At 33.8% G+C, this 16,182-nt stretch overlaps 2 protein-coding genes and 1 long non-coding RNA gene across 3 annotated transcripts in view; 2 read left to right on the top strand and 1 right to left on the bottom strand.

Annotated features, from left to right (window-relative positions):
* Nucleotides 1–264: 264 nt before the first annotated feature.
* LOC138319121 (uncharacterized) lies at nt 265–3,284 on the bottom strand. Its single transcript, XR_011207959.1, has 3 exons — nt 3,188–3,284; nt 2,039–2,188; nt 265–837 (listed from the first exon to the last, which is right to left on the bottom strand). It is a non-coding gene; the product is annotated as an uncharacterized lncRNA (long non-coding RNA).
* On the top strand, nt 2,932–14,602 carry LOC138319117 (vesicle-trafficking protein SEC22a-like). The gene is made up of 7 exons (XM_069262048.1): nt 2,932–3,436; nt 3,868–4,081; nt 5,100–5,263; nt 5,527–5,718; nt 5,946–6,076; nt 6,292–6,360; nt 12,529–14,602. The coding sequence occupies exons 2-7, from the start codon at nt 3,897–3,899 to the stop codon at nt 12,727–12,729; spliced, it is 942 nt and encodes a 313-aa protein (XP_069118149.1). The 5' UTR covers nt 2,932–3,436; nt 3,868–3,896; the 3' UTR covers nt 12,730–14,602.
* Nucleotides 14,603–15,509: 907 nt separating this feature from the next.
* LOC138319122 (ribosomal oxygenase 1-like) overlaps nt 15,510–16,182 on the top strand; it is a 32,489-nt gene continuing 31,816 nt past the window's right edge. Inside the window, exon 1 of the mRNA XM_069262052.1 lies at nt 15,510–15,665. Within this exon, the coding sequence (XP_069118153.1) occupies nt 15,624–15,665 (42 nt within the window). The 5' untranslated portion in view covers nt 15,510–15,623. The remainder of the gene's footprint in view (nt 15,666–16,182) is intronic.

The raw sequence follows: 16,182 nt of genomic DNA on the forward strand, positions 1-16,182 counted from the left end.
CCTCCCTAAGCTGGTTATATCATTGGCCACTGATGGATGCCACATGCATTGGTTTATTGGTACAAGGCACTTGCAGTAACCTCTTCACCTGTGGACACACAAACCTATATACAGTAGTATAGGTTTATATCTGTCTGCTGATAATGTCTGCAAGAACTATGGGCATTGCAGACTACATAACATAATCTGACAGTATGTCTTGGTAATAATATGATATCTATCAAGACATCTATTATGATATCTTTATTAAAACAAAATGCGTACGCCCGTGGAAGAACTTAAACCATCGAACTGGGGAAAGGGTTTTTTTCGGTTTTTATTTTGAAAATTCGAAGCTCGCCATATCTGTCAGAGTGATGAAAATAAGTCCGATAAGTCTGCCTTCTTAGTAGCATAATATCAACATTATATCGTAAAGTGTAGGCGTCTGTAACCTTACCGAGAAATGGGTCTCAAACATTGACATACCAATATCTCCACCAAAAGACAAAATGCCTAATGTGTTCTATATACAAACCATTGCATACTGTTATAAGCCGCTCAGGTACATAACACGATGTGTCTTTAGTATTTATTCATATATATTAATACATTTGTACATACATACAAACAATGTCAACTGAAGCTGATAAGGTCAATGACCTATTGTCATCTTGCATCATTCGTCGTCGTGCGCCGTCCGCCGTTCGTAATTTTCATTCAAACGTCTTCTCAATAACCGGAAGGCCCAGGGTACAGTACTGATTTTTGGTCTGTAGCAAGCTGGGATGAAGGGTCACCAACGTTGTTCACATCAAGGACCCTGGCCTTCATTCAAGATCACAGGGGTCAAAAAGGCTGAAATTTTAAAGCAACTTCTTGTGAATAACTAAAAGGCCTAGAGACCTGATATTGGGCACGTGACATGCTGCGATGAATGGCTACCATGTTTGTTCAAACTAATGACCTTAATCTTTATTCAAGTTCACAGCTGTCAAATATAGCAGAAACTTACAACTACTGGAGAATTTCATGTAGACTCTATACAATACTTTAATTGTTAGTTGAAGAAAAGGTGAACATTTTCAGTCTATTTGATTCCTTTTGTATTACTGCATTGACCTTGCTCTTGTATAAATTGCTGTCTTTGTTTAGTAAAATAGTACGTGTATTGTCTCAAATATCGCTACACCATGCATTAGTTTTCGATAAAGCTGGGCTATTGAATGTACCATCGAGTAATGAGCCATGTACATATATATGTATATGATATACCTTTATAACTTGTAATGTGTCTCAAACGGGATGGTATTGTGTCTCAAACCCCTGTCAAAGCGCGTGGTATGTTACGTCTTCCTACATGTAATGATGACACAGTCATAATGGATTACCAAGTGTAGAGATACAAGAAGTGTATCTATTCTATCTCAACTGATAAATAAGTCGATCAGATTAAATGGTCAAGTCCCCTCGATAAGGTTACAACGCTATAATACATGATGAATGAGCTGTCTGTATTTTGAAAGCAATCCTCCTTGTTCCATAGACTATATCCCTCCCTAAGTTAATACTGTTGATGATAGCCATTGTCTAATGTCGTAGTTGACGACTTTCCAAATCCCAAAAGAGTATATTGTTCTGCTTGTTTATTGATTTGTCGATGTACAAACGATTGTAACTTAATCGTCTATGACCATTGTCTCATTAAGAGCTGATTTTATATATCTCCATAAGCGTGTGCTGAAGGCACAGCGTATATAGAAACAATTCTGAACAATGACACAGGGATCTGAGAAATATTAACCACAGATCCATTTTAGATGTTTTAGGGTTCTAGATCAAACATTGGTACTGTGCATGGTATAAATAGAGGTTATATCATGTAGAGTATCGAATAAACGTCTAAAATGGTCTAAGGGTAGCTGTGTGATGGGTCAAATATATATATATCAACTGTATGTAACAATATACTGTATCTAATTCTCAAATTCATGTGGGCAATGATACTGTTTTGCGATATTGTCGTCAAACAGAAATTGGAATTAGTTAGATTAAATACGTGTGATGCACATCAGCCACATGAGGTCATTCGTTCCATCAGCCACATGAGGTCATTCGTTCCATCAGCCACAAGAGATCATTTTCCATTAGCCACAAGAGATCATCCGTTCCATTAGCCACAAGAGATCATCCGTTCCATCAGCCTTTGCTGAACATAAAGTGAAATGTGTCATCTGTCGTCGAGATCTTATTATCGGCTTTCACCACTCTAATGTTAATGACAAACACTCAAAAATAGGCAAATGTACTTAGATTAAGTCCCATTTTATTCAATCAGAAAAAAAATCATTTTGTTTATTATTTTATTCTTCTTTACATGTACAGTGTATCATTACATGTAACATATATGCATGTACTTGAGCTTGACCCTATCTTCTGTATAAATATATGTCGGAATTTTTTTAAGTTTAGGTCATCTGACCCGAAGAGGTGTAGAGATCGTAAGTGATCGGAACCCCTTGAGTATTGAGAATGTTCCAGAGCAAACCATTAAGGTTTCTAAAAACATTAATAACATCAGAAAATATGTAGGCCTACCGATGGCCTAAGATGAGGTTGCAACACCAAACATGATAACAGTGGAGAGTCATTTCGCTGTTTTGCCGTCTAACGAAGTGATAGTCGACTACCGCACGGTATAAATATCTCAATAGGGGATTTTGATCTTGGATTTTTATGAAATTGCATCACGAGAAACAGTCACAAAATTTGACTTACAGCATAAGGTTTGCATTATAGATAATATTTGTACAAATATCCTAGCTCGATATTTATATTATTTAGCATGGCTTAATTGACCAATGAAACTAATCTGTACTAAATGATCAATATTGTAATTTATTTTTAATTAAGGATAAAAACATCGTGGACGAAAAATGTCCTCTTTTGAGATATTGATCCAGGATTATATACATTTTTTTAAATCACATTGGGTAATTTATCCAAGTTTTTATTCTGTGCAACCGGATAACAGTGATTTATAATCACAAAAAGCGCCAGAACTAGCTGGGCCATTTTCGATTATGCGATTTGATTGGTTGGACCTTGTTGTTCGTCAAAAGACGGACCTGGTGATTTTATATCGTTTTCAGACAGGCCATCAAAAACTGCAGGTCCGTCAGGATTTATACTTGAAATAATGACTTACCCAACGGTCGAACATAAACGAAAACGGCCCTGATATCATCTAACGATTGAGGAGGTATACAATGTAGTATAGAGCAGGTATACTGGGTCGCGACCAGTTAGGATAAGTAAAGTGAAACCGAAAATAGCAACTAGGTGGCGCTGTATTCCACTTCCTGTCATGTCAACTTGCCGACACTTCGACAGACGTTTAGTACATGTGTATGGATATATGTATGACATTTAAGTGCAGTTTAAGGATAATATAAATGTAAGTAATATATTAGAAACCCCAACATCGACGTGATTTCACATGATACATGAAACTACACGATTGTATCTGACACGTCACATCTTCCACTGTCATCTATCATTGTCATCAGCGCAGACAGCGGTAACATTGCTAATTTGCATGCAACAATATGTTTTGTGGATAACTGTGTTTTTCTGTGAAATACAACTAGTATGACCATAGTGTATATAGAACGATACAGTTGTCGTTATGTTTCCACCTGACCTAAATCCAGTTGGCTTAAAATGTAACCAACTGTGCCTAGTTCAGAAAACTCACTAAAAAGTGGCACTATTAAGTTTAACCTTGTTAGAATATATGTAGGATACTACCTTACTCCAATAGCATGAGAGGTCACTCATTTTGTCATCCAGGTTATTGAACACTAAAATAATGTCTGTTTTATGCAGGTGTTCTTGAATAAGTGTCCAGATACAAGATGATTTATCAGACGATGATAAGTCGGACGTACGACGGTCACCCATTAACTGCCAACACAGACACAACCAATCAGCATCAGGCACCAGAAGTAATGGAAGGGCTGAAAAACATGAAATTCTTGTCAAGGATGGCAAGTCGTTTCCAGGATAGATGTTCTTTCTACCTGGATAATGTCTGTGTACAGTAAGTTTACTCTGTAACCAGTTACCTGCATTTTAAGTTTAATAAGCAACTGTCATTGTGTCCTCTGATCACTTGTATAGCCAAGTACCAAATTGTCAATCATGGCAGTTGGTCCCATCACAGAATCAATGCATAAAACACTTACATTTCTATTGTGGTACTGGATTAAAAACAACCAAATGCATATTAAACTATGTGTGAATAATACATGTATTTTCTAAAATTTACATGCTTCATTCGCCGTAATTAGTGCCCAGGGCACTTAAAAAATGTAACACAGGGGCACTTATTAATGTGGTGAAGGTGTGGATGAAAAAATCAGGGATATTTTAACTCTTTCTGTACTCATGTCACATTAATCTGTTACAGTAAACATGCATATGCCTTCTAACCTATCAGACACATTATAATGTCATGATTTACATGTAAAAGACTCACAAGTTCATGTAATATGGATTACACTGTTGTAAAATCGTTAAATCCATGGGATAGGGGCGTTTATGCAACTTCAACTCCTTTTCCAGAAGAGGGGGGGGGATGCTTGAAAGGGGAGGGGTACTAAATACGTTCCAAATAAAAAAAAATACATAGATTCTATAAAATAGCTTGATTTAAACAAAATATTCACATTTCAAAGTTGATTTCAGATGTGGAAAATTCAATAAATCTTGTTATGCAGATTTTTTTTTTCTTTCTAGTTGAACTACAATGTAATTGCATTGGGATTTCCAATGGGCAAGCATTCTTATTACTGTAATTGGTAATTGTCTGCATCAAATAACATGACAGTAATAGCATTAGATTGGCCATCAGACCCTTAGTTTTTGATTTTTTCAGCAAAATTCTTAATATACTAGATTATCTCCCCTGAGTATGAAAGTTAGGAGTAGATACGTTGCAAGGACAAAAAAATATAAAGCCAAATTTCAGTGATGTAAAATAATATTCTATAGACTGGTGGCCAGTCTAATAGTATTAATAGCATGCTTATTTTATTAATGGAAACTTTTTATTGTAGTTTCATATCTGCCCTGGGCCTTACCTACCTTGTAGTTTGTGATGCTTCTTATCCTCCTGTTCTGGCCTTCTCCTTCCTGGATGAGATACAGAAAGAATTCCTCAAAAGCTACGAAAGAACCAGAGTAGATGCTATTACAAGGCCGTACAGTCTTATAGAATTTGGTAAGTCTGTAAGATTAATCTGCTTCAGTGCAGTACCATCCCCACAATAAACTCTCAATGGAAGATATGTTATGAAAAATTGAGATATTGTAAATAAGCCTATATTTATTATCTGTTCACTTATCTCATTTGATTTTGTAATGTACCTGTTTTAAATCTTTTTGCTTAATGAAGTACATGTACCGTATTTATATTTGACCTGGAATGGTTTTTTTCAGAATGGGTAGAGCCCAATAATTAAAGATTCTATATGTTTTTGTCAGATATGTCCATGCAGAAGGTAAAACAGCGATACAACAATCCTCGGTCACTCACCACAAAATTAAATCTTGGAGTTTTGAGTGAGGAGCTAAAACTTCGTCCACCTTATATAATCAGTCCTGAGCAGCTTCGACCCAACGACAGTTCTTACAACATAGACAACAACACCAAGTCCAATACGTTTTCTACATCAGGTAATATACACACATTAAAGCTGACAAACACAAAGTCATTTAATCCATGATACATTACATTTTAGATAATCTATAATTATGACTCTATATCCAATCAATATGGTTAACAAATTTTTTCTTAAACTTTAATGTTAATCAGTGTTCTGATATCTGACAGTGTGATATTGATTATTGATATAAATAAATTTGAGGGATTTGTTTTTTCAACTAAAACCTTGTTTTTTCAGCATCACGTCACAGACATGGAAGTTATGTGCCTATGGGTGTCAGAACGGTGTTATCTGTTGGCTTGAGTTTATTTTGTGCAATGTTAAATCTAACGCGGGGCCTTGCTGTTATCAACGATGCACATATTGAGGTATGTAAAAGCTTCTTTTGCTAAACACTTTTCCATCTCTTTAATAGGACAACACGTATTGATATTCACCTGTGCAAAATTTTATTTATTAACGTTAAGAATTTTGCTGCATTTAGAACAAATAATTTGCTACATATTTAAGCATTATTTAGAACATCTGGAACAACTATTAAATTACATAAATGATATTTAACACCAATGTATTCTTATTGTAGAGCTATGACAGTGACCACTACCAGTACGCTGCCACATTTATACTCAACTCTTTACTCTTAGTTTACCAGGTAAGTATATCTCACCACCTTTATACTCAACTCTTTACTCTTAGTTTACCAGGTAAGTATATCTCACCACCTTTATACTCAACTCTTTACTCTTAGTTTACCAGGTAAGTATATCTCACCACCTTTATACTCAACTCTTTACTCTTAGTTTACCAGGTAAGTATATCAAACCTCACCACCTTTATACTCAACTCTTTACTCTTAGTTTATCAGGTAAGTATATCAAACCTCACCACCTTTATACTCAACTCTTTACTCTTAGTTTACCAGGTAAGTATATCAAACCTCACCACATTTATACTCAACTCTTTACTCTTAGTTTACCAGGTAAGTATATCTCACCACCTTTATACTCAACTCTTTACTCTTAGTTTACCAGGTAAGTATATCTCACCACCTTTATACTCAACTCTTTACTCTTAGTTTATCAGGTAAGTATATCAAACCTCTCCACCTTTATACTCAACTCTTTACTCTTAGTTTATCAGGTAAGTATATCAAACCTCACCACCTTTATACTCAACTCTTTACTCTTAGTTTATCAGGTAAGTATATCAAACCTCACCACCTTTATACTCAACTCTTTACTCTTAGTTTACCAGGTAAGTATATCAAACCTCACCACCTTTATACTCAACTCTTTACTCTTAGTTTATCAGGTAAGTATATCAAACCTCACCACCTTTATACTCAACTCTTTACTCTTAGTTTATCAGGTAAGTATATCAAACCTCACCACCTTTATACTCAACTCTTTACTCTTAGTTTATCAGGTAAGTATATCAAACCTCACCACCTTTATACTCAACTCTTTACTCTTAGTTTACCAGGTAAGTATATCTCACCACCTTTATACTCAACTCTTTACTCTTAGTTTATCAGGTAAGTATATCAAACCTCACCACCTTTATACTCAACTCTTTACTCTTAGTTTATCAGGTAAGTATATCAAACCTCACCACCTTTATACTCAACTCTTTACTCTTAGTTTATCAGGTAAGTATATCAAACCTCACCACCTTTATACTCAACTCTTTACTCTTAGTTTACCAGGTAAGTATATCAAACCTCACCACCTTTATACTCAACTCTTTACTCTTAGTTTATCAGGTAAGTATATCAAACCTCACCACCTTTATACTCAACTCTTTACTCTTAGTTTACCAGGTAAGTATATCTCACCACCTTTATACTCAACTCTTTACTCTTAGTTTACCAGGTAAGTATATCAAACCTCACCACCTTTATACTCAACTCTTTACTCTTAGTTTACCAGGTAAGTATATCTCACCACATTTATACTCAACTCTTTACTCTTAGTTTACCAGGTAAGTATATCAAACTATGCCACCTTTATACTCAACTCTTTACTCTTAGTTTACCAGGTAAGTATATCAAACCTCACCACATTTATACTCAACTCTTTACTCTTAGTTTACCAGGTAAGTATATCAAACCTCACCACCTTTATACTCAACTCTTTACTCTTAGTTTATCAGGTAAGTATATCAAACCTCTCCACCTTTATACTCAACTCTTTACTCTTAGTTTATCACGTAAGTATATCAAACCTCACCACCTTTATACTCAACTCTTTACTCTTAGTTTATCAGGTAAGTATATCAAACCTCACCACCTTTATACTCAACTCTTTACTCTTAGTTTACCAGGTAAGTATATCTCACCACCTTTATACTCAACTCTTTACTCTTAGTTTATCAGGTAAGTATATCAAACCTCACCACCTTTATACTCAACTCTTTACTCTTAGTTTATCAGGTAAGTATATCAAACCTCACCACCTTTATACTCAACTCTTTACTCTTAGTTTATCAGGTAAGTATATCTCACCACCTTTATACTCAACTCTTTACTCTTAGTTTACCAGGTAAGTATATCAAACTATGCCACCTTTATACTCAACTCTTTACTCTTAGTTTATCAGGTAAGTATATCAAACCTCACCACCTTTATACTCAACTCTTTACTCTTAGTTTACCAGGTAAGTATATCTCACCACCTTTATACTCAACTCTTTACTCTTAGTTTACCAGGTAAGTATATCAAACCTCACCACCTTTATACTCAACTCTTTACTCTTAGTTTACCAGGTAAGTATATCTCACCACATTTATACTCAACTCTTTACTCTTAGTTTACCAGGTAAGTATATCAAACTATGCCACCTTTATACTCAACTCTTTACTCTTAGGTTACCAGGTAAGTATATCAAACCTCACCACATTTATACTCAACTCCTTACTCTTAGTTTACCAGGTAAGTATATCTCACCACCTTTATACTCAACTCTTTACTCTTAGTTTATCAGGTAAGTATATCAAACCTCTCCACCTTTATACTCAACTCTTTACTCTTAGTTTATCAGGTAAGTATATCAAACCTCACCACCTTTATACTCAACTCTTTACTCTTAGTTTATCAGGTAAGTATATCAAACCTCACCACCTTTATACTCAACTCTTTACTCTTAGTTTACCAGGTAAGTATATCTCACCACCTTTATACTCAACTCTTTACTCTTAGTTTATCAGGTAAGTATATCAAACCTCACCACCTTTATACTCAACTCTTTACTCTTAGTTTATCAGGTAAGTATATCAAACCTCACCACCTTTATACTCAACTCTTTACTCTTAGTTTATCAGGTAAGTATATCTCACCACCTTTATACTCAACTCTTTACTCTTAGTTTACCAGGTAAGTATATCAAACTATGCCACCTTTATACTCAACTCTTTACTCTTAGTTTATCAGGTAAGTATATCAAACCTCACCACCTTTATACTCAACTCTTTACTCTTAGTTTACCAGGTAAGTATATCTCACCACCTTTATACTCAACTCTTTACTCTTAGTTTACCAGGTAAGTATATCAAACCTCACCACCTTTATACTCAACTCTTTACTCTTAGTTTACCAGGTAAGTATATCTCACCACATTTATACTCAACTCTTTACTCTTAGTTTACCAGGTAAGTATATCAAACTATGCCACCTTTATACTCAACTCTTTACTCTTAGTTTACCAGGTAAGTATATCAAACCTCACCACATTTATACTCAACTCTTTACTCTTAGTTTACCAGGTAAGTATATCAAACCTCACCACCTTTATACTCAACTCTTTACTCTTAGTTTATCAGGTAAGTATATCAAACCTCTCCACCTTTATACTCAACTCTTTACTCTTAGTTTATCACGTAAGTATATCAAACCTCACCACCTATATACTCAACTCTTTACTCTTAGTTTATCAGGTAAGTATATCAAACCTCACCACCTTTATACTCAACTCTTTACTCTTAGTTTACCAGGTAAGTATATCTCACCACCTTTATACTCAACTCTTTACTCTTAGTTTATCAGGTAAGTATATCAAACCTCACCACCTTTATACTCAACTCTTTACTCTTAGTTTATCAGGTAAGTATATCAAACCTCACCACCTTTATACTCAACTCTTTACTCTTAGTTTATCAGGTAAGTATATCTCACCACCTTTATACTCAACTCTTTACTCTTAGTTTACCAGGTAAGTATATCAAACTATGCCACCTTTATACTCAACTCTTTACTCTTAGTTTATCAGGTAAGTATATCAAACCTCACCACCTTTATACTCAACTCTTTACTCTTAGTTTACCAGGTAAGTATATCTCACCACCTTTATACTCAACTCTTTACTCTTAGTTTACCAGGTAAGTATATCAAACCTCACCACCTTTATACTCAACTCTTTACTCTTAGTTTACCAGGTAAGTATATCTCACCACATTTATACTCAACTCTTTACTCTTAGTTTACCAGGTAAGTATATCAAACTATGCCACCTTTATACTCAACTCTTTACTCTTAGGTTACCAGGTAAGTATATCAAACCTCACCACATTTATACTCAACTCTTTACTCTTAGTTTACCAGGTAAGTATATCTCACCACCTTTATACTCAACTCTTTACTCTTAGTTTATCAGGTAAGTATATCAAACCTCACCACCTTTATACTCAACTCTTTACTCTTAGTTTACCAGGTAAGTATATCTCACCACCTTTATACTCAACTCTTTACTCTTAGTTTACCAGGTAAGTATATCAAACCTCACCACCTTTATACTCAACTCTTTACTCTTAGTTTACCAGGTAAGTATATCTCACCACCTTTATACTCAACTCTTTACTCTTAGTTTACCAGGTAAGTATATCAAACCTCACCACCTTTATACTCAACTCTTTACTCTTAGTTTACCAGGTAAGTATATCTCACCACCTTTATACTCAACTCTTTACTCTTAGTTTACTAGGTAAGTATATCAAACCTCACCACATTTATACTCAACTCTTTACTCTTAGTTTACCAGGTAAGTATATCTCACCACCTTTATACTCAACTCTTTACTCTTAGTTTACCAGGTAAGTATATCAAACCTCACCACATTTATACTCAACTCTTTACTCTTAGTTTACCAGGTAAGTATATCAAACCTCACCACATTTATACTCAACTCTTTACTCTTAGTTTACCAGGTAAGTATATCAAACCTCACCACCTTTATACTCAACTCTTTACTCTTAGTTTATCAGGTAAGTATATCAAACCTCACCACCTTTATACTCAACTCTTTACTCTTAGTTTACCAGGTAAGTATATCAAACCTCACCACATTTATACTCAACTCTTTACTCTTAGTTTACCAGGTAAGTATATCTCACCACCTTTATACTCAACTCTTTACTCTTAGTTTACCAGGTAAGTATATCAAACCTCACCACATTTATACTCAACTCTTTACTCTTAGTTTATCAGGTAAGTATATCTCACCACCTTTATACTCAACTCTTTACTCTTAGTTTATCAGGTAAGTATATCAAACCTCACCACCTTTATACTCAACTCTTTACTCTTAGTTTACCAGGTAAGTATATCAAACCTCACCACCTTTATACTCAACTCTTTACTCTTAGTTTATCAGGTAAGTATATTTCACCACCTTTATACTCAACTCTTTACTCTTAGTTTATCAGGTAAGTATATCAAACCTCACCACATTTATACTCAACTTTTTACTCTTAGTTTACCAGGTAAGTATATCTCACCACCTTTATACTCAACTCTTTACTCTTAGTTTATCAGGTAAGTATATCAAACCTCACCACCTTTATACTCAACTCTTTACTCTTAGTTTACCAGGTAAGTATATCTCACCACCTTTATACTCAACTCTTTACTCTTAGTTTATCAGGTAAGTATATCAAACCTCACCACCTTTATACTCAACTCTTTACTCTTAGTTTACCAGGTAAGTATATCTCACCACCTTTATACTCAACTCTTTACTCTTAGTTTATCAGGTAAGTATATCTCACCACATTTATACTCAACTCTTTACTCTTAGTTTATCAGGTAAGTATATCTCACCACCTTTATACTCAACTCTTTACTCTTAGTTTATCAGGTAAGTATATCTCACCACATTTATACTCAACTCTTTACTCTTAGTTTACCAGGTAAGTATATCAAACCTCACCACCTTTATACTCAACTCTTTACTCTTAGTTTACCAGGTAAGTATATCTCACCACCTTTATACTCAACTCTTTACTCTTAGTTTATCAGGTAAGTATATCAAACCTCACCACCTTTATACTCAACTCTTTACTCTTAGTTTACCAGGTAAGTATATCAAACTATGCCACCTTTATACTCAACTCTTTACTCTTAGTTTACTGGGTAGGTATAACTCTATTTAACCAGATTAGAGAGGATATATTGATAGTAAAAAATCAACTCTTTTAGAGCTAAAATTACAAGCTGAATCTACATCTTTAATTTTACTTCATTACCCAAAACCTCTGCATTCAGGGGTAGGAAAATGGAAACTACACAACTTCATAAGTGAGAAGAATTCATTGGTTCTATAATTGTATTATCCACTCTTTCACAGAATTTAAGATAAATACAGTGATGTATTAGATACGAACCATATCAAGTAATGTGCTTATGTATGTATAATGAGAAATCCTATGTATAGAAAATAAATAATTGTTAAGGTTTCAGGGGAGATAAATCTTGAATGAACGTTTCAGTAACTACTACACATATTGTCTCACATTGACAGTCAATATCTAAAGCTAGCTTACTTTCTTGTAGGTATACCTCCTGTGTGTGCCTGTGAAGACTCGCAGACCACTGGCATGTGCGACATTGTTCAGCATCTGTCTTTGTCAGCTTTACCTCTGGGAATATCGCAATAATTATCTCATCATTTTCCATATCATCGTTGCAGTTTATGGGACATTTGTAATATTTAAGCGCAAAGTACAACAAAAACTTCCACAATATACTTTATGATCGATGCCTAGTATTTGTGTGTGTCAGGGTCCGCTTTTGCTACTCATTGTGGAATTACATTATATAATATTACATAATTAATTGAAGTGAAGTCAGCTATTATTGGCATTTGACATGGACATGATAATGGTTGTCCAATTTTACTGGTAAGAAACTTGGTACTGTATGGTCAGTACTTTAAAGAAATTTCAATAGAAAATTCCCATAGTAATAGTATATTATTTTAAAGGGATTTCATTTTGATGACATTTACACTTTAAAGTGAATATGTTAATGATTCTGTACCAATAAACGTAATTATTAGCACTGTTGTCTAGTCAACTTCCACATTGACAATTGTTCAGGGTTTTCATAATGTTACCTTGAGATGACATATCTGGTTTCAGACTAGAAGTTGCCTTTATTTCAATGATTGTCTTTCTTCTACACTTCTTGCCATTGATCATGTAAAGAAAACATGATTCAAATTCACAGTCATTTACCTAATATAAATATAATGCTTTATTTTGTAACCTTATGTGAGGTTGAATTTGAAGGACATATGTGAGACTGGACCAATTTTATAAGTGCATGACTAACAGATATTAACAAATTACTTCAGTTGCAACTTAATGGTATGTTTTTTGTTCCTGTTGGTATGCACTTGTGTTTCATCTGCTTCATAACTACATTATTATCAGTTTTGTGTAGTGGGATTTACCATAGGTCTCCGACAATGGGAGATTCCAGGAGATATACAGATATCGTATGTGGAAGATTGGGTGGGATGTTGTAAAATTCCGTGAGTTTCATGGACATTCCAGAAAAGGTGACATATATGCAATAACTCTTTTCAATTCCAATCTTTACCCAGAATCTATTATGTTTTACAAGAATCTTTCTGTATTATGAATTTAAACTGTGCCTTTCAGAGCACTTCACCCAGAGAGTAGTACAATCATTTGTGTATCAATAACTCGTTTTTCCATATGCAGGTATGAATTATGAGTTGTATCAACTACAGCAGAATTGTTTGGCATTATTTCTATTAAAATTCTAAAACTATAAATCATATAAAGATGCTCCCCTGCTGACAGAGCATAAACGATACTCATCAATTCAACAATAATTGGTGTTTAATTGTTTATACATTTATATATGTTAACACAAAAAAATAGTATGAAATACAATATATTTTTGCCTTGAAGTAAAATTAGAAGTGGTAATGGTGTAAAGTAAGTAACTTTTGGAACTGAAGAAAAAATACTATTTGTCTGCTCCTGCTTTTTATTGAAAAAAAAAAAAAAAAAAAAAAATGCCATTTGTCAGCGATGGAGCATCTTTAAGGATGACGACCTGTTTTTTTATCCAGCAAAGATAGTTAGAAGAATTTTGACTCTATATGTATGTATGTAACGTTTTAAAAATTGAATCAAACACTTAGGAAATTTACATGAATAACATATGTGCCATATAAAATTGTTTAACTAGAGATATACAGACTTAATAAGTATCACAATTTTATGATGGTCTTGTATGAGTTTATTTTATGATTTCTTTAGAAAATAGTGTCTAATCACTTGTTAGTATTTTCTGAACACAGGTCATAGTTCACTGTTGTAGGACCTATCAATTAACAGATACATGTCATAGGTCACCGTCTATATCTTATCATAAAATGTCAGCATTTGATTGACACATTGTTTTGTGCAATGTCACTGTAAGCATATTTGTGACAAATTGTGGCATTATAGTGCAAGTCAGATGACAAAGTCAATTTCTAATAATTAAGGCAATATTTTACCAGGGTAACAAACCAACTATTGCTGAATTGTTATGTGTTTATGAAAATATGTGAAAATGGTGAAATAAAAGTATTTTGATTTTTAATTTATATATTATTTCTCTTTATTTGTGTATTGCAATTTGAATGTCTCTTTCAGTTTCCAATAATTGCTACTTAAGTACATGTATGTTTGATAATCACTCATAAAGCTATGAATTCCACATCAGAAACACGTGTACATTATCATACAGTACATATATGTGGTTCTGTTCTCATTGATCATTTGACAGAAAAAATACAGAAATATAATTATTCTTTTTCGATTTTCAGAGTAAATTTCTGAAAATTTGCAGTTATTTATTTTTTATTTATTAACTATTTTAACTTGATATGTCATCTGTAATGGTCTACAGGTCACAGAAAATAATTCTTCAACACTTGCCTTTTTCTGACTCTAGGGTTGTTTAAAATGGGTATCCTATCACAACTGGATGTCGTCATAAATGTAGGGAAAAGCAATAACTTCACAACATGTGCATGTTTGGAAAAAATGTTTTTTGGGTAAAAAAAAGATTTATATCGGCAATATGAACCACTGGTATCCCATTTTCATATACTTTGCATATATGTTAATGTCTTTATTGGTGCGAGTATGTAAATAATAGATCATTGCGAATCAGAATTTAATATATACCGTTCTACTGAAAAACCACACTAGACAATAGTTTAGTTTAAACAAGTTGTAAACCGCAGTGCGCGGTTCTGACTGATTGAGGCAGTGCGCGGTTGTCGACTGAAATAAGAAAGATAACTCTTATTAGACTATTTGTAAATGTGTTTTTTTCAGCGATGTAAGCAATAAGATAATTTAACTTTTCAAAACGTTCTTTTAATTGGTAATTTGATACTTGAACTGTTTGTACTATATCGCATTCGATTGAAATAATTTAGGTTTGGAAGTTAGCTAAATTGATTGTGATTAATCATATTTATTATTTATAACATCATAAGCGACATAAACTGAAACAACAACACATGGCGGGCGGAATTTGGATAAAAGTTGGCGCAGATACATTTTAATTGCAATTAACCGTGTAGTATTGTCCATGTTCTATTGCGATCGACAAAAATGAAAAAAGTGTCAGCATTTTCAGTATTCAAAACGAAAAAGGTTTGTATCTAGTGTGTCATGCAATAAATCATGTCATGTCTAAGGCCGAACCGGTTAGGAACATGTAAAATAATGATGTCCCAAAATTTTCTTCTTCCAGATCAAGAGTCAGATTAAAAAAAAATATTGCAATAATCAAAATTTGATTATATTTATTACTTAAAATGCATTCTCAATATTTACCCTTTGTCCAAATATCACTATCTCATACTAAACAAGTAGTACTTGAAGTACATGTATTTTCCGCACTTCCGTTTTCATCAATATATCGGCGTCATAGTAAGCATACATGAATCGATGAGAAATCAATACTAAACATGTTTTGAAGACATTTCAAATTTATTTCTTGCTTAAATAATAGTATCTATCAAACGCTCACTTATAAATCCTTGGTATAAATTATTAACATAACCAACGTAACCGTTTTAACTGGGGCCGGTATTGCAGTGGGGCCGTTTTAAACTGTACTGCGAATTTCATTTCCCCGTAACAGAAACATAATGCATAGATTATTAGA

The sequence above is a fragment of the Argopecten irradians genome, chromosome 3, assembly GCF_041381155.1.
Source record: "Argopecten irradians isolate NY chromosome 3, Ai_NY, whole genome shotgun sequence".
NCBI classification, from domain to species: domain Eukaryota; kingdom Metazoa; phylum Mollusca; class Bivalvia; order Pectinida; family Pectinidae; genus Argopecten; species Argopecten irradians.

Excerpts from the sequence above, each read along its gene's own strand:
- LOC138319117 (XM_069262048.1), top strand. The coding sequence starts at position 3,897 with ATGATTTATCAGACGATGATAAGTCGGACGTACGACGGTCACCCATTA. Across the intron at positions 6,077-6,291 it reads TCAACGATGCACATATTGAG|AGCTATGACAGTGACCACTA; the intron begins GTATGTAAAAGC and ends TTCTTATTGTAG. Across the intron at positions 6,361-12,528 it reads CTTTACTCTTAGTTTACCAG|GTATACCTCCTGTGTGTGCC; the intron begins GTAAGTATATCT and ends ACTTTCTTGTAG.